Source organism: Arachis duranensis, chromosome 3 (genome assembly GCF_000817695.3).
Source record: "Arachis duranensis cultivar V14167 chromosome 3, aradu.V14167.gnm2.J7QH, whole genome shotgun sequence".
In the NCBI taxonomy this organism is placed as follows: domain Eukaryota; kingdom Viridiplantae; phylum Streptophyta; class Magnoliopsida; order Fabales; family Fabaceae; genus Arachis; species Arachis duranensis.
Genome location: NC_029774.3, coordinates 21,149,985 through 21,174,889, shown reverse-complemented (window position 1 = coordinate 21,174,889; position 24,905 = coordinate 21,149,985). Strand labels below are relative to the sequence as shown.

General features: G+C 35.6%; 3 protein-coding genes, 1 long non-coding RNA gene and 1 other non-coding gene across 8 annotated transcripts in view; 3 read left to right on the top strand and 2 right to left on the bottom strand.

Annotated features, from left to right (window-relative positions):
• The window catches only part of LOC107477925 (protein ACCELERATED CELL DEATH 6), a 5,464-nt gene extending 1,893 nt beyond the window's left edge, over positions 1-3,571 (top strand). For 3 of the 4 annotated variants that reach the window (XM_052258976.1, XM_052258977.1, XM_021137819.2), the window contains 3 exons: positions 177-971; positions 1,037-1,575; positions 2,709-3,571. In XM_052258976.1, the coding sequence (XP_052114936.1) occupies positions 221-971; positions 1,037-1,575; positions 2,709-3,386 (1,968 nt within the window). In that variant the 5' untranslated portion in view covers positions 177-220 and the 3' untranslated portion in view covers positions 3,387-3,571. The remainder of the gene's footprint in view (positions 1-176; positions 972-1,036; positions 1,576-2,708) is intronic. The other variant, XM_052258978.1, reaches the window with a different exon arrangement.
• Positions 3,572-9,432: 5,861 nt separating this feature from the next.
• LOC107477968 (uncharacterized) lies at positions 9,433-12,402 on the bottom strand. Its single transcript, XR_001589857.3, has 4 exons — positions 12,264-12,402; positions 12,096-12,168; positions 11,535-11,685; positions 9,433-9,797 (listed from the first exon to the last, which is right to left on the bottom strand). It is a non-coding gene; the product is annotated as an uncharacterized LOC107477968 (long non-coding RNA).
• A 154-nt stretch (positions 12,403-12,556) lies between these two features.
• Positions 12,557-12,629, bottom strand: TRNAV-UAC (transfer RNA valine (anticodon UAC)). Its single transcript has one exon. It is a non-coding gene; the product is annotated as a tRNA-Val (tRNA).
• A 107-nt stretch (positions 12,630-12,736) lies between these two features.
• On the top strand, positions 12,737-16,268 carry LOC107477877 (tetraspanin-19; the record flags this gene model as incomplete). The annotated part of the gene is given in 6 exon segments (XM_016097960.3): positions 12,737-13,163; positions 13,657-13,756; positions 14,454-14,534; positions 14,667-14,771; positions 15,196-15,348; positions 16,061-16,268. Coding segments are annotated over 6 exon segments (621 nt in total). The 5' UTR covers positions 12,737-12,993.
• A 5,327-nt stretch (positions 16,269-21,595) lies between these two features.
• LOC127745457 (uncharacterized) lies at positions 21,596-23,415 on the top strand. The gene is made up of 4 exons (XM_052258188.1): positions 21,596-22,177; positions 22,234-22,833; positions 22,918-23,028; positions 23,164-23,415. The coding sequence occupies exons 1-4, from the start codon at positions 21,596-21,598 to the stop codon at positions 23,413-23,415; spliced, it is 1,545 nt and encodes a 514-aa protein (XP_052114148.1).
• The last annotated feature ends 1,490 nt before the right edge of the window (positions 23,416-24,905 follow it).

Genomic DNA, 24,905 nt, shown 5'->3' with positions numbered 1-24,905 from the left:
CAAAAAGGTTACCTATATAGTACCATAAAAAACAACCTTTAGAACTTGGGTGATTTAGGGATTGAAGTATTCTATATTCTAGAAGGCATATGCATCCATTATCTTGGGTTTTGAAATTCAAAATAGGTGGCAATGCCTATTTACAATTGATGTTTGTAAGCTTGAATTTGATTCAGGTGTAAGCTAATTTGCACAAACAATAGAACATTCTCAACTACATATGGAAGTGGAAGTTGTAGACTGGAGACAAAATTGCCATGAGAGGCTAGAGATCTTGAAGAATAAACAGTTTCCCATTTTTCAAGATGTTTCAGCTTCACAAGATGGAATGACGTTGCAACAAAGGCTTCCCGAAGAAGTAAACATTTTGAGCTTTGAGTTGTATAAAGCTATTGAAAATGAAAATGCCGACATGTTTATTGATGAATTGGAGAAAGTATCTGCCAGAAAAAAGCTACCTCTGTCAGATATTTTTGAGCAAGTCACATTGGCAGGTGATTCCATGCTTCATGTGGCATCAGATATGGGGAAAGGACGCATTACAGAATTGATTTTACATCACTTCCCTAATCTTCTTAACAAGAGAAACATTAGAGGCGACACTCCTCTTCATGTTGCTGCTAGATCTAACAAGAATCTTCGTCTAGTCAAAGTGATTCTCACCCAATACGCAAATGATAAGTCTAGATATGAGTTGGAGGATGAACTAACACGGTTAACGAATGAATATGGCAACACTGCTTTGCACGAAGCGGTTTATAGCAAGGATCCTGCTGTTGTTACTGAACTTTTGAATGCAGATGGGGCTGTCATCAATCATTCAAACAAGTCAGGCAGATTGCCACTACACTTGGCAATTGAGATTGGAAATGTAAAAATCTGTCGCCTTCTATTGAAAACTCCATTCCCTGTGAATGATTCTTTTCATCAATGCCATCCCCTTCACACCGTCATAATAAAAAGGAATCTTGGTATGCATTCTTTAGCCCAATTTTTTTTTTCACATTATATGTTTCCACTCTAATTTAAAATGCAGCTCTTATAAGGATAATACTAGCAAACAGACCAGAGCTCATATCTTTAAGAGATGAAGATGGAGAGACTGCACTTCATTTTGCTGCCTATGTTGGTTTTGTTGAATGTGCTCAAATATTGTTGAAATCATCTGCTTTAACCGGTATGGAGCAAAACAAAAAAGGCAATCTTCCTATTCATCTTGCTTGTGAAAAGGGCCGTGTTGAGGTGGTCAAAGAATTGCTTCAACAAGAGTGGCCTAGCCCTAAAGTATGTCTTAATCAGAAGGGTCAAAACATTTTGCACATTGCAGCCAAGAATGGAAAAGCTAATTTGTTGAAGTACTTACTAAGAAACAAGAAGATTGAACCGTTCACCATAAATGAGAAAGACAAGAACGGAAATACCCCATTACATTTGGCTGCAAAAAATTTATTCCCCGAGGTTTTGTTCGTGATGACCGGAGATGAAAGAGTGAAGCTAAACTACGTCAACAATGACGGTCTAACTGCCCTTGATATTGTCTGGTTTCATCTCAGCCTAAGAGCAACACCAAGAGAGGTACTAACTACACTTTCTTAATGTCATCAAGTAGGTTGTAGCTAATGTCATGAAGTAGGTCAGTCCATCCTATTTGACCTATGGGCCTGTAGTCCCAAAAAGTCAAACAAAAAGGCAACCTATGCCAAGCACCGACAAAGTTGCATTATATATTTAATTATTTATATCTGCCTACTCATTGGCCAAGGGATTTAAAAAAAATTAATAAATAAAATGCATATAATATTTATCAATTTATATACATCCAAGACTATTTATATTTTTGTACTCATCATTTATCCCGTCATTATTGCAATCGAGATATGGGAAGAAATGATATTTACACATATTTGTTTATAGATCTTTTCAAAAATAAAATTGTAGTTGTTGCCCACTCGCCGCACCTTGTCAAAGCCTACGAATTCAATGGTGTGAGTTTGGCAGCAAAAATAGGATAGTAGCTGAGGACTTAGCTTAGGTGGTAAACCATATGCCTCTTAACATGCTGCATGCCATTCGAATTTTGGGAATACCAAATATTGAATAGGATTGTGTGAGAGCGTGTGGTGTGGGTGTGTTGTGATGTTGTAATGCATAAGATTATGAGCTGTCTAATTCATCTGATTAAAAAAAATTAAGATGATTAGATTTAAAGAATTTAAAAAGCCATATATCATTAGAAAAGGTTTCATGAATGTTTGTTTCAATCGTGTGCATTTGTACAAAGATCTAATTGTGGTCTAAATTTACTCACTGACTCATTAGATTCCTATTTACATAATATCTGTAAAGTGATTTTCTACAAGATTTTTACACTTTTTCAAGTCTAGCCTTCTTGGTTGCTTAAATGTTAAAGTGAAATGTTAATTATTTAAATTGTAGATTTTGTACACTCGTGTGTATGTATACGTATATATATAATTTAGGGACCCAACACTTTAAGTTTAAAAAAAGAAGAGAAAATTGACTAGTATTAATTTAAATATAAAACATAAAAAAAAGTGTTGGCTACTTAGACAATTAATTAATCCTACTTCTGTCTACAAAGAAATATAGAAGAATAATTTATTTAGAGTTGGTAATACCACAACACTCCACCTTTCCATTTTTATGGAGTGGAAACTTGATGTTTGACATGTTCAATTTTCATGCAGAAGCTCTCATATTGGACATTAAGAAAATCTGGAGCTTCGTGTTCAATGAGAGCATATAAATTGCATCGGTCACGTTCAGAATCACCCCAAATAGGCATAAAATATGACCAACAAACGGTCAACATATATTTGATTGTGAGTACACTATTGGTCACAGTTACATTTAGTGCAGCTTTTAGTGTTCCAGGTGGTGTTTATAGTTCTGATGACCCAAACCCACACAATAGAGGAATGGCAGTCCTGGCTAACAAAAAATTGTTCAAGATGTTCACGATCTTCAACACCATAGCTATGTATTGCTCCACAATTGGATCTATGATGTTTTTGTGGGAACGACTTGGGGATGACCGTGTTGCACAGGTGGCTTTCGATTATGCAATGCTTTTTATGTGTTTCGGTGTCATGTCAGTTGCTTTGGCATTTGCATTTGCTGTATGTCTAACCGTCAGCAATGACTCCTTTCTTGCAATTGTTATAACTGTCCTTGCCATTTCCTTCATTTCCATTATCATCTCTATGGGTGTTATAGCATTTTACCCATATAGAGTTCGCAACCCTCTTGTGCGTCGAGTTAACAGATTCCTTATTTGGTTTAGCTGTAAATTTTGTCAATACACTGATAGACCTAAAAAGTTAGATACTCGGGAAAGGAACAAGGATGCAGAAAAGAACGAGTGATTGGGAGAGCAAAGAATGCAAGTTCCATTGGACTATGTGATGGACTCATCTAGAGGTTAAATGTTTGCTTTGTTGCCTTGCATGTTGTTATTCTTATCCATGGATTATTATTATTATTATTATTATCGTTTAGACTCGCATTGTTACACAAATGGTATTTTCCTTGTTGTATGAAAGCCTTCTTTACTAGCTATCTCTTCTATAATATACTTGTTGTTTATGTTAGGTTATCTTTTATATCGATCTATATATACTAGTACCTTGAGAGCATTGGTCAAGCTATATTTTTATTGATTATTTTTTATATGGTTAATAAATACCAAAATAATTATAATTTGATGGTTAAAAAATTCTTGTAATTAAAAGTATAACTTGAATGGATCATTTTTTATTTCTCCGAATGAACAAAATTCAAATCAAATTTCCCAATTTATTTTATATATAGCTATAGATAGTTAAGAGTAATGTTTAAATTTCTAAAGAAAGTTTTTGCTAAAGACCATGTCAAGGGACCAACATTTAACCGACCCTTACAGAACACTGCATGATAACTAATGTTTGATAAGAGATTATTAGTTTTCTAATAGTTGCTCATGTCTTCGGATGCAGATATATAACTTAGAAATTCTATTAGTTGAACTTTGGGAATTTTTTCTGACATAAAATAAAAAAAAAACTTTTAATTTTATAAAAAAAATTAATCTCTCTTTTTTTTTTAGAATAATCCAATTTTTCACTGCTACCCATTTTTTCACTTTGAGAAGTGATAACGTTAAAGTCTCCAAAAACTAGCACCTTACCATTAAATTGTTGCATTACCAGATGTAGATGAGAGACTTGCTGCAGCCGTATTTGCTCATTAGTACTTAAGTATACTCCAATCAGCCAACAAGTCTCCGCCAAACCTGCATCTTCGACTTTGGATGAAATAAAATACTGGTCAAACTGCATTATCTGTACATTGATGCCTTCTCATCATGCTAATGCTAACTCCCTAGCCACACCATTAGAATATACAATTTACCATCCACTAAAACTTGCTTCCTTCAACTTCAATTCCATCGATCAAGCTTGATTTTTAGTTTCACAAAAGAAACCGAGCTCGGGAAAGTGGGATTGAGACATCCCTTTTAAAGAATGGACTGTCATGGGTTTTCCCAAACTCTGATAGTTCCATGAGAGTAGCTTCATATCTACGTCTTTTCCTAATACATTGTTGGACTTTGGCTACTCAACTGCTCCCTTGCTAATTATTTTGGTCTTGGAATCTTCTTCACCTTGTTTGTCTTGGGATTTTTATCATTCTCCATGACAGAAGTGTTGTTCAGTGGCACATGAGTTTCTTGCAGTACCATTGGTGACATTAAATCTGCAGCAGGTGTCCTTGATTCCTTCGAGGTTTCTCTCAAATTCTCTATCATAGGATTAGCATTATCAGTCTTGGTTACCTTTCTTTTATCTCCCTGTTTATTCATATTAAGTTTTGAAAAACTTTCCAACAACCAAGTAGGGGTTGGTTTCTTCTTAGGTTGTGGATCAGTTGCATTAGCTGAACCAGATTTAGAGAAAAAGTTGTTCTATTTCCATTCTATACGACGTCCCACCTGATCCGCTTTTACCCAATCACTGATTTTGTTTTCTTGGATTTGACTTGTCTTTGAGTCCTCCATTCATTGACGACAATGCTTTATGTCATGACCTAATTTAGCACAATAAGTACATAGCTGTCAATCCTTTCATACTTTAGGCCGATCTCAACCTGTTTTCTGTCTGGTCCAGCAATCCTCATACTGTCCAGCACCTTTCCCACCACATAGTACAATTCTTTCCTTGAGAATCCTCGACTCCTTCCCTTTCACCTCAAAGAACCAAGCATCATCGACCTTTCCTAGTTTCTCTCCAATCTTTCGGCCATCATCTGATCTAGTGTTTTAAAGCTCTTTGGGAGTCCCCAAAATTGCACCCAAATGTGGAATTCAGTGATATCATGTTCCTCCATTTCATCATGTTCCTTCCACCTTCTTACATGTAGGACGTAATTCTTAAAGAGCCAAGGTGAGCCGTGTTCAATTCTCTGTAATCCATCTTCTCTATCAAAAACGAATTGGAATTGGTTATGACCTACCTCTCTCATCTTAAACCCCTCTAGTTTATTCCATATTGCTCTTAATGCACCATCCATTGTTCCTATTGAGAATGGCTTATCTGCAAACAGCTGTCCACAAAGACTTTTGGTGCAGGCTTGCCGTCCCTCAGATATGTCTTCTTCATAAAGAAAGACCACTCTTCCTTCGTTATTTTTCTCCCTAGGGAAATGAGAATGTAACATGTATTCATGTTAGTTTGGTTATATAGAATGAGAATATTTAACGGGGGATAAATTTGGAATATTAAGAAAAAGAGTGGGAGTAAATTGGGGTGAAAATTTTTAGATATAGATAATTCCAATATGAAATATGATAATATTTCATATTTTGATATTTTACATTACTATGATGGTAGTACTAGTGATGTTTTGTAAAAAAAAATATTTTTTAATTATCAAAAGACAAAACCTTTTGTAAACACCCACAACAAATATAATATATAATTTATATTATCTTTAAAGATTTTACTACTTATAATCCAATATAAAAAAATAAATAACCGTAAATTGGAACTACAATTTCTTTTACGAGCTCAGTCCATCTCAGTCCGTCGCATGGTGGAGAGTTTTTGTATCTCTTCTGTGGCAGGAAAGTAGGAAACAGACCTTTTTGTCCCTCTTGTGCAAAATCAAACATCTTTTATCCCTCTATGTCACTGATCCACTTGTTTTCTGGGACTGTGGAACTGGAAGACTAAAGCTGAGTATTGTATTTGTGATCAGAAATTCAAACTAAAATTTTAGTTTTAGAATATAAAATTTTAGTCCCTTTAATATGTTTAGACAATGGGGACTAAAACTTTTAAGAAGGGAGACTAAAATTTTAATAATATTTCTTTTAAAAAATACTCTCAATTTTTTAAATTTCAAATCTATTCATCAATCTCCATATTTATCTTAAATCAAACACGATGATGGGACATAAACTCAGTCCAATAGATTTTACCCCAAACACAATCTAAAGACTTAATTTAGTTTCTGTCTCTTAATTTTAATTTCCTTTCTAATTACAGTGTCCTATTGTAATAACCAAACAGAGCCTTATTATCAATTTGTTGAAATGATCAAAGTTATTGAGAGTATTAAAATTAAATTAGTTAAATATTGAGTAAATGTGCATTTCAATCCCTAAAATTGAATATCTAGGTCTGTTTAATTTAATCTTTGAAATTTGAAAATTAACAATGGCCTTTTTAGTATATATTAAAAAATTTCAAGAACTAATTCAAACTCATGCTTCATTTATATCAACTTAAACCCTAAACCCTAAACTGGAACTAATGTAGCTTATGTTTGCAACTTCAGAGACTATATATATAATTTTAGAGTGTATATGTACTGAATATTTCATGAACTAAATATAGCATGTTCTTTTGAATATTGAAGCATGAATAAGGTATATACTTCGTGCTTTCTTCCTTTGTATTTCTGTTAGAAGAATGGAAGTGAAAAGGATTGTTTTAAATGGTTTTATAACAGAATTTTGGTAAGTTTTTTAATCAACATTTTGAATTGTTAGGTGAAGATATAAATGATTCTTTTTATCAGTAAAAACCTAATTACTTTTGGGTTTATTCACCATGTGGAGGGTATGGTTTGGTTTTGTTAGTGAAGGAGCAATGGAGGAAGCAAGGCCACCGCGAGGACACCAGCAGTGAGCCTTTACAAGAAACATGGTTTTCAAGTTGATCGCTTGATTGAAGGTTACTACTCCTTGGAAAGACATGCATATGTAATGTACTTGGAACTTGATTCAAATTGAAGTAGAAAGTGATAAAAGGATCTTGTGTTTGTTTTGTTTCGCCTCAATGTCAAACAAAGATCAATTTGTAACATTATTGATTATATAGGCTTGAAGGTTATGATAAACAAGCAATTCTAATATACTTTATTCTTTTTGGGGTAACATACATTCATATTTCATAGACAAGCATTTGTGCCTACTTTTATATTCTAAGGTAAGGGGGAAATGATTTTTGTGTATTGAGGACCAGCAACCGTCTTTCTATGGATCTTTAAGGTTCAATTATCTCCTCTTATTTTTTTCTTTTGATTATCAACAAACCATGATTACTACAAAACTAGAAAAACTAGTCAAATTTCTGTGATATTCAACTAAAGATGTGTTATTTGAATAAAAATTCGTTATAGTTCCAGATTTTGGCAACTTTTCACTTGTATTGTTGTACATGTAGCTTGACTCTGTTTTTTTTAGTAGGACTACACATGGATCGGATATCCGCATCCGATCCGAATTTTGTAGATATTATTTGATCCACAAAGCCATCGAATCGGATCGGATTGGATCCGCAAATCCGCATATCCGCACATCACATATAAATAGTATAATTTAAAAAAATAAACCCTAATGTTATATGAATTTTATGATATTTTGTTTTTAATTTTTTATATTGTACTTCAACTTAGAATAATTAAACTTAAATCTTGTGTTATTATTTTGTTTTATTATTCAAGAGAACTATTATTAATAATATTTTAGGAATAAATAAATTTAAACAGATAAAAAATGAATTTTCTGGATATTTTTTTTGTAAAAAGAGCCAAATAAAATCTTAAAATAATTTTTTTGAATTATGCGGATATACCCAATATCCGATCCGACCTAAAAAAATGCGGATATCGTATCCGATCCGATCCGATCCGATCCGTGTGCAGCCCTATTTTTGAGTTCATTGGTGTAAATTCCAATATATTCGATACTTGAAAGTCTACCACTAGTTCTACATACATATTGTCTTTTAAAAATAACACACAAAATATGATTTTTAAGTTATCTAAATAACTATCACTTGTTTTTGCATGCATAATATCTTCTCAGAAAACTCCACCGTCTCTTCCAATTATCCATCTTCGAGCCCCAATAGATTTGACCAAATTGTGGATGGCTCTATTGACTTTAGTGAAAAAACTTAGGAGCATTTTCATTTGGTCAACCAAACAGCTTTTTCAATTTTCTCTCATTGCACTCAAGTTCATCAGCAGTCATTGTTAATATTCTGTTACCGCTGTGCTCCAAGAACAATTATAGTCTTCGTGACGAGTTGAGTAAAAAGTTTGGTTTAACATAATAATAAGATGCTTTCTTTAATGAGTGAGTGGGATGGCAAGGTGTATTATTAAATAATGTACGTTATGCTTATGTTATGTATATAAATAAATATGTTTTTATGAGTAACCAGCATGAAGTATATGATATTCCTAGAGTGAGAGCAAGGTATAAAGAATAAAGATTTTTTTTTATTTTTTATTTTTGGCAGGTATAAAGATTATGTTTAACAAATGTAAAACCAAGTAAAGAGCGTAGCATTTTTTTTTTTTTGGGTCTAACATTGTAGCATGAAAATTTAAAAATGATGGTCCAAGATTGCTAGGCCCACCAGGCCATATTGGGCCAGAGGAGCTTCGGCCTGTGATCCCTCCACTGTTGGGAGAAGGAAGTGGTCGCTGCTCTGTTAAACCAGCCTCACGCATTGCCCTCCATTCTAGGAGCCAAGTAGCTTGGGCCTTCGCCCAGACTACCGGGCCCAACTCTCAACTTGGAGTGGGCAGGCCAACAACTTGCCCTTGCAAGCCCAACCTCGCAGGCCAGAAGCACTTGTTCCATCACCTTAATTGCCCCCACATGGGTCACAAGCTATCGTTACACAGCTCGGCGAACAGAAAACCACAGTCAGAGGCTTATAAGGATTCTCCTTTTCTTATATCTACCCGATGTGAGAGTATAGTGGGTATAAATCTTGGGATTCTCGATTCAAGGAAAACAATTTTGAATCCTTGCAGACCTGAAACTTATACTATAACTCAACTTTAAAATACCAAATAATAGAGACTTAGAGAGACAGATTGTAATATACATATTTTATAATTAATTGCAAGTATAAAATTTACAGTACATTAAAAAGACAGACCAAAAGAAAAAATATAAAGCTTGAAACTATCTACCTGACTAAGATAAGATTAGCATTGTCAATTTTCATTTTCATCCTAAAATAAATGCTGAAATTTATCACTTCCGAATGCCAAAAAACCAATAGAGGCTAGCCATGGCCTCTATAAATGCAAAATGTTTACTCATATTACTGATTATAAATTTACCTTACCCAAGATATCCTTAAATGTAGTATAACTGTGTGTTCCAATGCAAAAACAAGTCCCCAAAGAACTGTAATAAGAGACAGCAGCTTGCTCCTCATTTTCCCTTCATTTCTTCAAAACCACCACCTTCAAATTCAAATTCAAGTAGACTGAACAAGAAAAAAAAAGGATATTTTGAAATGAAGTTTTTAATAGAACTTAATCAAATTGGTATGACCCTATATAAATAAGTTTACTTTTTAAACCTTGTAAATTTACATGCCACTATAGCAAAGCATTAATGTGTTAATGCAGACAAAGGCATTTCAGTTGACACGAACCGAGACAAAGGCATGATTGAAATTTCAGTGTCTTTACTACTGTTTGATATACTAGGGTGTTTCCCGTGGGAATGCAAATCTGTTTTATCTTTTGGTTCCTTAATCTATAGCAAAGGATTTTATATATGAATAGTAAAGTTTTTTGCATGTTACACAGATTGAATAACTAATTTCCTTTTATTATATTGATTTTTTTTAAATTGTTAGTAAAGAGCTCGACCCTATATAAAACTATGACATGATTATCCTCTTCGACAACGCAAGTAATAACACAAAACAATAACCCGAACACAACAAAATAACCGCACTCATCATACATCTCTCTTCATCACCAAATTCTCACCCCACAGCTCATAGGGAAATTATTACGTAAAAGAGAGCAAGATATAGATGATATAGCTACTATTTCTCCTTGTAGTTTTGTAAGTGTTATCATGTCCAAGCCAATGCATTATGCAAGTTCATATTAGCTATCATTCACTTATAAAATACTTTACATAGAAAATTTCTCAAATAAACAGAAAATTATACTACACACATTACACTCGAAAGCATAAAATTATATAGATAGAAGCCAATGTAGAATAATAAGAGAAACTACCATCAACTAACAATTATAAAAGAATAAGACATAACTTCGGGTAGTAAAAAAGGCATATCATCCAGCAGCTCCTTCTATGAATATTGTAGCTATTAGCAAAGAGAATAGAAGGAGAACTTGAGATGACATCAAAATGGAGAATCTATTCATTCAATAAAACAATGGCCTTCACATTCAACATGATTCAACAGACTCTGCATGGCTTGTTGTTTAAATGAAATTGATTGAAAATGAAGGGATGAAAATAATCTAGTGCTTTTGGTCTGTACATACATGGATTTATTTGTAGCCATCCCTTCATCATGGAAAACAAAAGTCAAAGAATTGTCCTCAACCTTCTATTACTTTTATAAGTCCAATAACATATGTTACATGATTCTTGACCGCAAGCATAATGTACATATTAGTATATCTAAATACCTAAACTTCCAAGTTACCATTTGGTTGTTCATGTCTTCAGGACTAAATTCAGTTTAATTTAGAATGATTCAACTTCAGAATAGTAGTAGTACTACTTAGCACAATCAAGCAATAAAACTCAACACACTTCCAAAGAGCATAAAACTTTTTTAAAGAACCAAGAGTACAATAAATAAACACTTCCATGATGAAGCAAGATAAGCAAAAAGAAAATATATATTTATCTAAGACACTTCAATAAAATGAGGGATAAAAAATAGTTGTGTTGGATAAATTTGAGTATTTTATTTAAAAACCCATAAAGCATTTTATCTGTGATCCTAAGTGTTAATTGTACAGAGTAATCTTTATTTTAACTATCAGCAAAACAACATGAAAAATTGAATTGAAGCCTTAAATATAAAATGCTTGAATGGAAGATCAGCTAGCATATGAGATAATTCTACTAAGCACAAACAAAATAGCTGCAATGCATATTTATTTATTTATCCCAACAATAAGTTTAAATAGAAACTAAGAATCGAACCGAGTGGAGGAACACGTACTCAAGGAGCTTGTTGCAGGTACTGACACTAATTGTGGCTGCAAGATGCCATGCAGCGTGAATGTATGGATTTTTATGAAATAAATCATCCGCTACTAAGAGCATTCTATCCACCAATGACATCTTATGCACCATAGGGGCCATCCTCAAATCTGGATCAACATTTTGGTTTTCCTCGTCAAGAAGACATGCTTAAATATAATTTTTAGCTTACTTTTAAAACAACTAAAACGGTTATTTTGTCAACCTTATCATCTAAATACCACAACAATTATAGCATTAAGAGTTTGCATTAGAAGTTGATCTAAAAAGTGGTCAACTCATAGAAAGCAACACCACATCAGGGAACAAAGAAAAAATGGAAAATTTAAAAAACATGGAGAACGTATGTAGATAGCGCCACTATTGCAAAAATACGGTGAATGCATTATTGATGGTTTAGAATTATATCCCGAATAATTCTGCCAAAATAAAGTAGACTATTAATAAATTAGAGACATGAAAAACAACTGTAATCACAATCCAACACTATGATCAAGAGACAGGAATAGAAAATAGTAACCTTTTCCAACATAGAGAACCCAGATGAAGACGACAGCGGAGATGGCACGGAGAAAAAGCATTCCCCGAGCTTCCTGAAGTGGTCAAAACAGTTCAAAATTAAAAATCGAAAGCATAATGTGATACGTAAATTCTAAAATACACTTGGTGTGAAGATGAAATACTTAACTCTTTAGGGTTTTCTCTCCGGCGGTGACCACGGGGAATAGCAGACGGTTACTCTGTTTCGTGTCTCCCTCTCTACTTTTCTTCTTCCATTTTTTTCCTCTCCCCTCTTTCCAATAAATTTCTTCTTCGGTGGCAATTGCTCTACCTCAAATGGCTAAGAGAGTGTGTGAGTGAATGGTTTGAATTCAAAAAACAAAATATTTTAAGGATGGGCGCGTTCTTTTAGAAAATTGTTATGACCGCTGACACAAATGGACACAGCAGATAAGGAATTTGAGATAAAAACAAAATAATTGTTGCTGCCCAGGATCGAACTGGGGACCTTTAGTGTGTAAGACTAACGTGATAACCACTACACCACAGCAACCTGCATGTCTCCCGGTTTAATAAAAAATATATAATAAAGTAATTATGACGTCATAAAAAAAATTCAAGGCCACAAAAATAATCGAAAAATCAGCGAAGGAAAATCCATCAGCCGAAACAAAAACAGAAAAAGAAAAATAGAAGAAAGAAGGAGAGAAAGAAAAGAAACCAACCTGGCTGTTCCATTAGGAAATCTATACGTGCTAGAGCCCTAGAAATTCTAGGGTTCCTTGCATTTTATCGAAAAAGTTTTTTGCATTTGTTAATTTACTCTGTTCAGGGGGTTCAATTGTTTGATTTATTTCATTATTCTCCAGTTTTTTTTTTGTGATTTTGAAAAGAAAATTAAAAAAATAAAAGGGAAAATGGTGAGGGTTCTGAGGAGCTGCATTCAATCGATATTGAAGATGGTCAACTCGTTTATTGGAATGGCTGGAATAGCCATGATTCTCTATTCTGCGTGGATGATCAGGATTTGGCAGAGGGAGATGGGTGAGCTTCCATTTGGTTCGGATTCTAAATATCCACCTCCCTGGTAAATTATAAAATTCCCTTTAAATTTAGATTTTGATTGTCCATTGAAGATAAAATTGTTGGGAAGGGGGCACAGAGGGAAGGAGAGATTGGTTAATGTGATGTTAGTGGATGCTAATTACTTTTATTATTGATTTGTTGGATGGAAGATGAAATTTTTGGAAATCAAGGAATTAAATAGGGTAGGAGAATTGCTTATTATTGGGGATTTTTGTTTTGCATGGGAGAGAAGGCTGTTGAATTCCTAGTAGTTTGGAAATTAAGGGATTTGGTGATTAAAGAGTTTTACATGCAAGCAGGATTTTTTGAGCAGGGATGCTGCATTTGGGAACCTAAAATTTGCATTATTTGATTCCTTGTCTGAACACACGGAGTTTTTTTTATGTTGATTATTTTATTTTATTTTATTTTATTTTGTTTTGTTTTATTTTTTGGTGTTGATTGTTTGTTGGTGATCAAATTGCTTGGTTTTTTTTTTTTCCGAACACAATCAGGTTCATTTACACATTTCTTTTCCTTGGAGTTGTGTTCTGTATGATCACCTGTACTGGTCATGTTGCTGCTGAAACTGCCAATGGCTGTTGCTTGTATATGGTATCCTTTTCTTGACTATTGTTAATAATTTCGGTTCATGATGAATGCATATTCATGTTTGCATCAGACACAGCATGAGGTTATAGAATACAAGGCAGAACCATAGTTACATGCAACGCAATATATTCTGGTACGGGAACGGGTATGCAGTATGTGGAACGCCATATGTAAAATATTTTATGTGGAAAATATACATATGACGTTCCAATACGTAGATGAATTGGTACCCAGTACGCTACCTAATTAGTGAATTCATGTAACTATGGGCAGAACTAAGAAAATTTTAAGGTACTTGAATTCCCAAATCCAATTCATGTTTTCTATTGAAAAGAGTCTTATTTATTTATTGTATGGATAATGGATCATTCATGATCTATATAAAAGGTACTTATCCTAAAGTTAAAAATGTTTTCTATTTTCAGAATTTTATAAAGGAAAAGGGTGAATACAGGACATGAAAATAAAAGAAAAGATTTTGTTATAATCACTGTTCTCACTTTTTTCTTCCCAATATTTAGAAAACAAAAACATTGAGAGTGAAAGCGCACTAAAAGATTTCTTTCTCTCCCCCCTTGAATTGACCTTTCAAACAGCCCTAGACAGCAGTAAGCTAGTAATATTGTGTTTAATTTTAGAAGTATTTCATATTATGATATCATTATGTCATTAAAGCACTGTTGACCTTGACTGCTTACAGTATATGGTGTTCATGGTTATCCTTATAATGCTGGAAGCTTCATTAGCAGTTGATGTGTTTTTACACTCAGACTGGGAGAAGGTATGTATACATGGAAACACACCCACAGTAATGTTTTCGATAATTCAATACACATGTAGTTCTTTCTCGAAGTAACAAATTCAATGGGTTAAGTTATGGTCTGAACCATTTTAACTTGGCAATTGAAATCAGGACTTTCCAATCGACCCCACAGGCAACTTTGACCAGTTCCAGAAATTCGTAAAATCAAACTTTGAGATGTGCAAATGGGTTGGTCTGTCACTTGTTGCTCTGCAGGTAAATTTCCCTCCGTGTGTGTGCGTGTGCGTGCAACGACAACAATTTAGATGCATTTACCGATGTTTCCTATTTATAAATGTTTGAAAAAGTGCTTTATTCTTTCTTAGAAACATGAATTCAACTTGCTTGTTGAGTTATTTCTTCCTGACAGCAAAACCTGGATACCTATTTTATTTTTAAATGGATCTTTAGGTATCTTCTTTTTTTTTCGTTTTTTAAGATCCTTCAATGGTACCTGATCAGCTGATGGATACTTTTTTCAGTTTTTTGTTGTTCTTGTGCACATTTTTCTGCTGCTAAGTACTAACCTTTTGTTTTAAAAAAAAAAAAGAGAAAGAAATAAAGCTGATGGTGAAGTAGTGTTCTATTTTGAATCGGTGAATTTTGGTTGATGGATGGCTGCTGTGCCCTTTACTAGCAGGGCCTCTCTTTGCTAATATCAATGATTCTCAAAGGTCTTGGGCCACATCAATCCTATGACAGTGATGATGAGTATGGCCCTGACAGGGTGCCGCTCTTGAAGAATGCTCCGCCTTATGCTAAAAATGAAGCATGGCTTAGGATTAATGACAAGGTAAAACTATTAGAATGCTTTGTCACAGATACCGCTTTACATGTCAGATATATTAATTGAAACTGTAGAGAAAAATCTAATTGAATCCTGAAATAAGCATAACTTGAATAATATTTTAGTATAAAACATCTAAATAGATATAAGTTTTGGAAGAATGTGATCGTAGTTTGTCTCATTTGAAGGTAAATAAAATAATCCAACTATAAGAAAAAGTTTAATTTTGAGGTATTGGCAGTGTAAAATATTTTATACCGTCGTCTAATTACATTCGTTCTTTTAGATAATCATTCGCCTAAGCAATGTAAAACGTAGTTATTTTTGCTGATGTGGCATTGTGTAATTAGATGTACATATAAAACTGTTTTACACTGATGATACATCAAAATTAAATTCATATATATGTGTGTTAGCATCCTCTACACTTGGGGTTTCAAGATGCTGCTCAGAGCACAAACTTTTGGTGCTGATGTTGTTGTCCATTTTTCATAACTACAATAGAACATTATCTTTTCAGTTCTCGGATACATTAACAGATATCCTGCTTGGTTTTATTTTGTTACTATATATCAGTTATCCCACTCCTACAGTAGGATTAAAGGGGTTTGAAGCTCTACTCGTTATTAAGAAAGTTATCATGCTAAACCTTAATTGTTTTTTTTCTTTCCGGCTTAACTCTCTATCATTGACAATCCCGCCGTTATCTCTTATTCAGGCAAATAGGTGATCTTTTGCTCCGACATTTTGAGCCATGGAAAGAAATAGGGATGGTCGTTGTTTTAAAATCGAAGTTGACATAGTTAAGAATCTGTCAGCTGGAGACGGATTAGCAATTTTACATGATAGTGATGCAAGATTCTATCAGAAGAAAAATTGATGGCGATGGGAGGAAACAAGTGCTTGCTGACTCTAGCATTTGATACTTTTCCCATGCATTATGCATATTCTGTTTAAAGTGTCTGTGAAGAAGTTGGACTGGATCAGCAGATATAAATAAAATTTTATTTTTCCCTACTTAGAGCATCAGTGAAGCATGCCATGAATCTAAGTTACACCCTAACCTAGAATATCTTTAATCAAGCATCATGAATATGTACCCTAAACTAAATATATTTGCCAAAAAAAAGTATAATTTTTGTTTTGTAATGTCAGTCAATTTTTTTTTCGAATTTAATCTTTATATATATTATTAGGGAATCACCATGTGAGTAGCCCCTTCTGAAATATGCATATCTAGAGTAGCACGTGCTGAAGCTTCAGTGAGAACTAGCACTGAAACTACTATAAGTTTTTCCTCCTAAAAAGAGTTGGCAAAATTATAAGTTGTGGAAGTTTTAGGTCATACCACCTAGTGACTGTTAGTAGATCAATTTTGAAGAAAAATTTGCCCCTACCATGTGGTTTAGTTTGGACAACTCGTGAAGTCTTTTGTTTCCTCATGCAATAACACATGTAGAGGTGTAGAGAAAGAAGAAACAAAACAAAACACTAGTACTCTACTAGGTGAAGCTATAGCACTAGCATTTACTAAAGGCTTTTTTCCTCTCCTTTCTCATATAACATTTCTGAACCACTGTTTCTTTAGTTCAGGTACTACATGATTTTATACTACTGAAAAGATTTATTCATCTGCCTATAATATAGTGTGAAAATTTTGAGGATAAAAAATATGGTAAATTAATTTTATTTATTTCAAGCTATATTTTTTTTTCAAAACAGAGGAACAAGACGCATAGAGTATTATTAACAGGTTATAAAATTTACAACACACGGAAATAAGAAAGACCACACGTATAATTCCAGCAGCAGCAGCATTAAGTGTCTTTGTATCCTTCCTATCATGATGGACACAAAATATACTAATTCAGTGTCTCTAGACACATTGTCTCTGTCTATGTCTCTTCTGCCAAACACAATTTTGTGTCTCAGTGTCCCTGTTTCAGTGTCCTGTCTCTATAAACAAACGCAGCTATGATAAAGAAAGGTAAAGTTGTGAGAGAATGAGAGTCCGAGAGCGTGTGAGGAAGGGAAACACAAGGGGGGAAAAAGATCCTAGGGTTTGGAATCATGCAGAGTATCTGCGTTTGGAGCTTGATTCGTTCTCAGTCTTCGTTGATAATTTGTCGAAAGACATATCAAAAAGAGAACTCTTTCATCTGTTTAAGTGGACAGGAAGAATCATTGATATATACTTGTCGCGGAAGAACAAAAATGGTCAGATCTATCTCTTTGCGTTTGTGAGGCACACTACTAAAGGAGGTGCGTTGAAAGCTGCTGCAGATATGAATGGTATGATGTTGAGAGGTAACAGAGTATTTGTTGGAGAAGCGAAGTACAGAAGGGGAGCGGCGAGCCAGAATGCAAGGGGCAAAGAAGCAAAGGACAACACCAGGGAGACTGATAAAGGATGCAACCCACTGAACAGAAGTGCGAAGGCAGCAGAAGAGAAATTGGTAAGGCAGCAGCATGATGGGAACATCAAATATCCAAATAAAAATGAATGCACAAAGAAGGTAGAAATCCATATAGTCAATGAGAATGTCGTCTGGCTACAAAGGAGCATCGTGGGAGATACGAAGTTGGCGATCAATTTTAATGTACTGCAGCAAAAGATTCATAATGTATTGCCAGGTGTAACACACGTAAGGGAGCTGGGAGCATATAAAGGAATGATAACGTTCGACTCTGTGCTCAGTGCTGAAGAAGCATACACCTTTAGAATGAACGTTTTATTAAAAATGTTTTATCGGGTATGGAGATGGGATGAAACGGAGAGAAGCGAGTCTAGAAGAGTTTGGTTGGAGTGCTTTGGAGTTCCATTACATGCATGGTCAACGGACACTTTTCGCAGAATTGGAGAACAATGGGGTGATGTGGTGAAGTACGATAAACTGACAGAATCATGTAATTCATTTAGTGTGGGCCGAGTACTGATTGATACGGGTGTTTTTTATCTGATTAGCGAATAGATACACATTACAATAGGAGGAAGTGGTTTTGACGTCCTTGTAAGAGAAGTGGGGGGAGAAGTATATCGAGAGGAATGCTTTGGGAAGAGGGAGGATGAGACAATGGATAGGTGTATAGCAGATGGAGGAGGATTGCAGAATGAACAGCTTGTCGGCACTGTAAACAATGGCCATAAACGACCGGAGGTGGCATGGGACCAGGTGGCTATTCTGATATCGGTGGACAATCATTCTGTTGAAAAAGAAAAGGACAGAATGGTAAATTCAACTGTAATTTTAAATGAATGGAACCAAAAAAAATTCAAATCTTTAGTATGGAACCGGAAACGAGTTTAATGCGGGATTGAAGGAGGCTAAGGATTCTCAGGGATCCTCTCATATTAACGGTGGGGCGGATTCAGAGGAAACAACATCTTGTGATTTTAATCAGCATAATGGAAGCCAAAGCTATGTTGGCAATTGTTTTGATCCTGGGCTGGTTGCTACAAGGCCCACTAAGGGAATTACAGGGAACGGACCATATGGAGCTAAGGGGGCATTGTTGGGTCGTTGGAGTAGGGCTAGCAAGGAATCCCCAAACCGGGTAGCAGCTGACCCGGTTTCCTTGCTGACCCGAAACGAGAAGGGGAGCCTAGCGCACGGTCCAGCCATCGCGGCACACCCATCCTCATCTACAGTTGGCCTTGGATCACGACACCGCAGGGAGGAGAACCATGGACAACCCGATTTGGCAACAGGGGAATTTGCCACTGTGTTGTCTTGGTTAGGAGTAACAACGCAGATCGGGGGTGTGGTGGGAGAGCAGCCTGGTCGGGTGAGGGCTGACGGGAAGGGATCGCGGCAGTCTGTGGATGAGATCTGTGGTCTGAGACTCGCACTGGAGAAGGCTGCGCGGGAGACGGAGATGACGCGGCCTGCGGGAGGAACCGGGAGGAATGGTGCAGCCATGAATGATACGGGTGAAGGAGGGCGGTGGCCACAAGGAAGGGAGATGCACACCGGTCCGATCCATGAAGAACGAACCTGCGAATCACAAGACAGAGTTCGGCTACTTGAGGATGAGGGATATGGCAATGTCAATGGGCTTTTGATGGGTTGCAAGGCAGCAGAGGAGAACCAGCTCTCTGGAGGTGTTACAGGGTCGGGACCGGAGGAGGGGGAAATTGTGATGGAGAGCGAGGAAGGGGTGAATGCTAGGGAACAAGAGGAACAACAGACTATCTGCACACAACCAGGAACAGAGAGGGAAGCTACCATGGATGGTGGCACTGATATGCAGAATAAAAACCAAAGACCAAGTTGGGAAGAGGAGATGACTGAGAATAAAGAGGCATGAAAACTAGCTGTAGAGTCAAGTGCACAATGCAGTGATGAGGATGATATTATGGCCATTCTGCAGGAGCAGAATGAAGTGCTTGCTCTGAAGAGACGACAAGCAAAGCAAAAGGAAAAAGTTCGACGAAGCAAGCCAAAAAACCAAAAGCAGGTGTGTAATAATGTTGCGAAATGATTTTAAGTTCCTGGAATATTAGGGGGTTGGGAGGTAATGGAAAAGTTAATATGCTTAAGATTTTTATCAGTAAGAGTAGATTGAGTATGCTGGGGTTGATAGAAACAAAGAAAGAGCTTGTGACTAAATTTGATGTTGCTCGTATCTGGGAAAATAACAGTGCTTGTTGGGAGTTTGTGGTTCCTTTGGAACCTCTGGAGGGTTATTGTTAATATGGGACGAGACGGTTTTTAAATTGAATAATTGATATAAAGGTGATAGATGGCTCTGTGTAAAAGGGGTTGTGGTAAAAGATAAGTTTCACTATGCTATATGTCTAGTGTATGGTCCACATGAGAGAGCTGAGAAGACTTCTGTTTGGAAAGAATTGAGCTATATTAAAGGGCTGTGTCAGGTGCAGTTCTGCTGCTTAGGGGATTTTAATGAAACTGTGCATCCTGAAGAAAGAAAAGGTGCGACTAGCTTGTCAGCGTCTGCGGAAGATTTTAAAGTGTGGATAAATGACATGGGATTGATCGACTTGGCACTAAATGATCGGAAGTATACATGGTTTAGAGGGCAGTCGTGCAGTCGAATTGATAGGTGCCTAGTGTCTCTGGGGTGGCTTCATGAGTATCCGGGATTGCATCTGAGGGGAGGACTAAGGGGTTTGTTGGATCACTGCCCTTTGATTATGGAAGATAGCAGAAGACTTGATGGATCGAGACCTTTTCGTAGTTTAGACTCCCGGTTCACACATGAAGGATTCTTGAGAACAGTAAGGGAAGAATGGAGGGAGTTGGGGGCTATGCACTTCTTAAAGAAGAGGAAAGCAATGTCAACACCTCTACGCAGCTGGCATAAGCAGCATTTTGGGAATATACCTGAGAAGATTAAGAAGTTTGAGGAAGAAATACAGAAGGTCGACGATATGGTCAGTAGTGGTCGGTCTGATAGTACAATGGAGGCAAGGAGGAAGGCGCTAGTGAGGTGCTGTGAAAAGTGGTATGAGAGACAGGATCTGCACTGGAAGCAAATGTCTAGATCTCGGCATGCTACTGAGATGGATAGAAACACAAGGTATTTCCATAATTTAGCTTTAATGAAAAGAAGAAATAACAGGATTGAGTCGTTGGTTATTCAAGGGAGGATAGTGAGGAACCAACCAAGAATTAAGGCTGCGATTTGGGATTTTTATAAACGTCTGTACCACCAGGAATATTCTCCAAGGGTGAGCTTTAGGGACGGACTAGTTAATCGACTAGATAGAGAGGAAGCTGAAGCTCTAGAGGCTTTACCGTCTGTGGAAGAAGTGAAGAAGGCAATATGGGACTGTGAATCTTCTAAGGCTCCAGGGAGTGACAGGTATAACATGAACTTTATAAAAAAGTGTTGGAATGAGATTGGGACGGAGTTCACTACAGCTGTTATGTGCTTTTTTGAGACAACAACATTACCAGAGGAATCTAATGTTATATGGGTAGCGTTAGCTCCAAATTTTGTTGGTGCTAAGGAGATAAAAGATCTCAGACCTATCAGTATGGTGGGGTGTATATACAAAGCCATTTCTAAATTGTTGACAACAAGAATGAGGAGTGTCATGCCAGGTCTAGTTGGGGAATCACAGAGTGCCTTTGTGAAGGGGAGGAAGATACATGATGGAGCTTTAATCGCATGTGAAAAGGTGCAATAGTTGAAACTGAAAAAGAAGGCTTCAGCAATTATTAAACTGGACTTTCAAAAAGCCTATGATAGAGTTAAATGGTGCTTTATTGATACCGTGCTAGAGAAGATGGGCTTCGGTAGAACATGGAGGTCATGGGTCAAGGAGTGTGTCAGTACGGCTTCTATTTCTATTATGGTCAATGGGTCTCCATCGAAACCCTTCAAAATGGAAAGGGGGCTCCGTCAAGGTGATTCGTTATCACCGTTCTTGTTTGTCTTGGTGGTAGATGTGCTTAGCAGGATGATCGGAGAGGCGGTAAGAAACGGTCGAATCTCTCCACTACTTGTTGGTCGGGATAATATAGAGCTATCACATTTACAATTTGCTGATGACACTATATTATTATGTCCCCCGGATGAGGAGACAGTCAGAAACTATAAGAGGTTGCTGAGGTGTTTTGAAATGATGTCTGGCCTAAGCATTAACTTTGAGAAGTCCAACTTGATACCAGTGAATTGCAGACCGGAGTGGGTTACCCGAATGTGTCAGCTGTTGGGTTGTCAAGAGACAGCCTTGCCGGTGAGGTATCTAGGCATTAGTCTAGGCGCGAACCCGAGGCTGGTAAAGACTTGGAAGCCGATCATAGATAAGGTGGAAGAGAAACTCAGCTTGTGGAAAGCAAAAGTCCTTAGTAAGGCCGGAAAACTGGTACTCATCAAGTCGGTAATCAATATCCTACCAATTTATTACCTGAGTTTGTATAGCTACCAAATGTGGTTGCAAGAAAAATCATCACATTGCAGAGGAGGTTCTTTTGGGGGAAGGATGATGGGCGACCAGGCATGGCTCTTGTGAAGTGGGAGCTAGTTCAGGCACCGAAGAAGTTAGGAGGGCTGGGGGTGGGTTATGCAGTGGTACACAATGCTGCCCTACTATTCAAATGGTGGTGGCGGTTCTCAAAAGAGGAATGTCCACTATGGAAGAAGATTGTGTGCTCTTGTTATAATTTGAACCCAAACCTCTTGCTGTCAACTCAGAAACTACCCCTAAGAGGTGGACCGTGGAGGAACATATGTCAAGTACCAATCAAGGAGCAACATGTGAGGCAGAAGATGATTGATGGCCTTACTATAGAAGTAGGGGATGGTAGATCCACCAGATTCTGGGAGGATACGTGGCTCCAGGTGGGAAAGTTGAAAAACTCATTTCCCAGACTCTTCTTGATTTCAAACCAAAAAGGATCAGTGATTGGGGACTATGGGTTCTGGGATGGGATAGAGTGGGTTTGGCACTTTCAATGGAGAAGGGAATTACGTGTATGGGAAACAGAGACCTTAGACCAGCTGCTTCATATCTTGCAATCTGTTAGATTGATAGCAGAAGTGCAAGATAGAGTGGTGTGAAAATTTGATAAGGAAGGCGTTTATTCTACTAACTCATTTGTGCAGGTTATGCAGGAAAAGACTTTGGACGAGGAGTTTCTGAGCTATAAATTTGCAAAGGAAATTTGGAAAGGACTAGTCTCACCTCGAGTAGAGTTGTTCAATTGGTTTGTTCTGGTAGGCTGGGTCAATACAAAGGATCGGCTATGTAGGCTGGGAGTTCTACAACTGAATGATAATATGTGTGTTTTGTGTAATAAAGAAGTAGAAAACTTACAACACTTATTTGTTACTTGCGAGTTCTCTTGGCAGGTATGGTGTGCATGGATCTTAGAGTTCGGACAGAAGTGGGCTGCACCGGGTACTTTGAAAGATCACTTTGAGAGTTGGAGATTGACGCCGTTGAGAAAAGACTTGCGCAAGAGTTGGATGGTTGGGTTCTTCTCAATTATATGGAATATCTGGCTACGAAGGAATGATGGTATCTTTCAGAATAAGATAACAGGAGTTGAAGATTGTGTGACTCAGACATTTCTATGTGCTAAGGAATGGTGTAGTAAGTAATTCAGGTTGTTGATGGCTATGGCGAAGATGACTTAGGAGTTACTTCTTTGTTTTTTTCCTTGTATTTGATCTTAATTATTAAAATTATATATAATATATATATAATTAAAATCTACGTTAAAATTTACTGAAATATCAGTATACTAGATTACTAGTATACTTAAAAAATTTTCCATTTTATATTAATAACTTAGATTTAAAATTTAAAATTTATATTTTAAAATTCAGAAAACGTTGCACTCCTTATTTTATTTGGAACGTATAAGCGTTCGGCAGCATTAAAATTATGTTTGGTTTGATAGAAAATGAGTGGAAAGAAAATGGATGAAAAGAAAATGGGTGGAAAATGATATTTTTCTTTGTTTGGTTATGAAAGAAAATAGGAAGGAAAGAAAATTTTAGTGTGGGTCCCACTAAAAAAATTTTCTTTCCATCACAAGCAAGAAAACTAAAAAAAAAGTGTTATATTTTTTTATTTTCAATACTACCCTTAGTTATATTACTATTAACAAATATTAATATAAATTTAGTTTTACTATATTATTATAATAGAAATTTATATTTAAATATTATATATATTAGATAAATAATTTAAATTAAATATATAAAATTATAATATTTTATAATATTTATAAAATATAATAAAATATGAATAAATAAAAATATTTATACTTTATTTTATAATAAGAGTATTAACGTAATTTTATACTATTATGATTTTCTTTTTTTTCACTTTTTTTTCCATCCAAACAAAAGAAAATTTTTCCTCTATTTTCTTTCCATCTATTTTCTATTCATCCAAACAACACACAAATAACTCAACTTTTCTTTCCATTTTCTTTGCTTTCATTTTCTTTTTTCTTATTTTCTTTCCTTCCATTTTTTTCCAACATCCAAACAAACCCTAGGTGACCAACAAAAAAAACATAAACTATAATTTTAGACACTAAAGTATAATATCTTTAAAGTTCCTAAGTCTAAAATAAAATGAATTTATTGTTGATTGTGTGTTTGTTGACCCTCCTTTGAAAGATCGCAAATTGTTGGATAAAATATGAAAGAATTATTATTGCGTCCCAGCTAGTTTTGCAACTTGCAATCTTTATAATTTAAAATACTTTTTTTTGGTGATTATAATTTAAAATAAACTACTTATATTTAGCTTGCAGCAATAAATTAATGAATAACAGGACCAATAAGTAGCATGAAAAATTAAAATTAGTCACAAAATTATAAAATAGCTAGAGAGGATTTTCCACCAAACTGAGTGTGATGAAACACATCTTCATATTCCAATATCCGTTTAGAAGAAAAAGATTTTGTATCTTATTAACAACCATATATTGGTCATGAAATAAATCTGGAGAGCTCACCCATAATAAATTGATCAATGAAAAGACCTATACAAATTAGTATTTTTAATTAGAATTTAATTTTAATATATTAATAATATAAAATATTTTATATAATTATTTAATTACATTTATTTT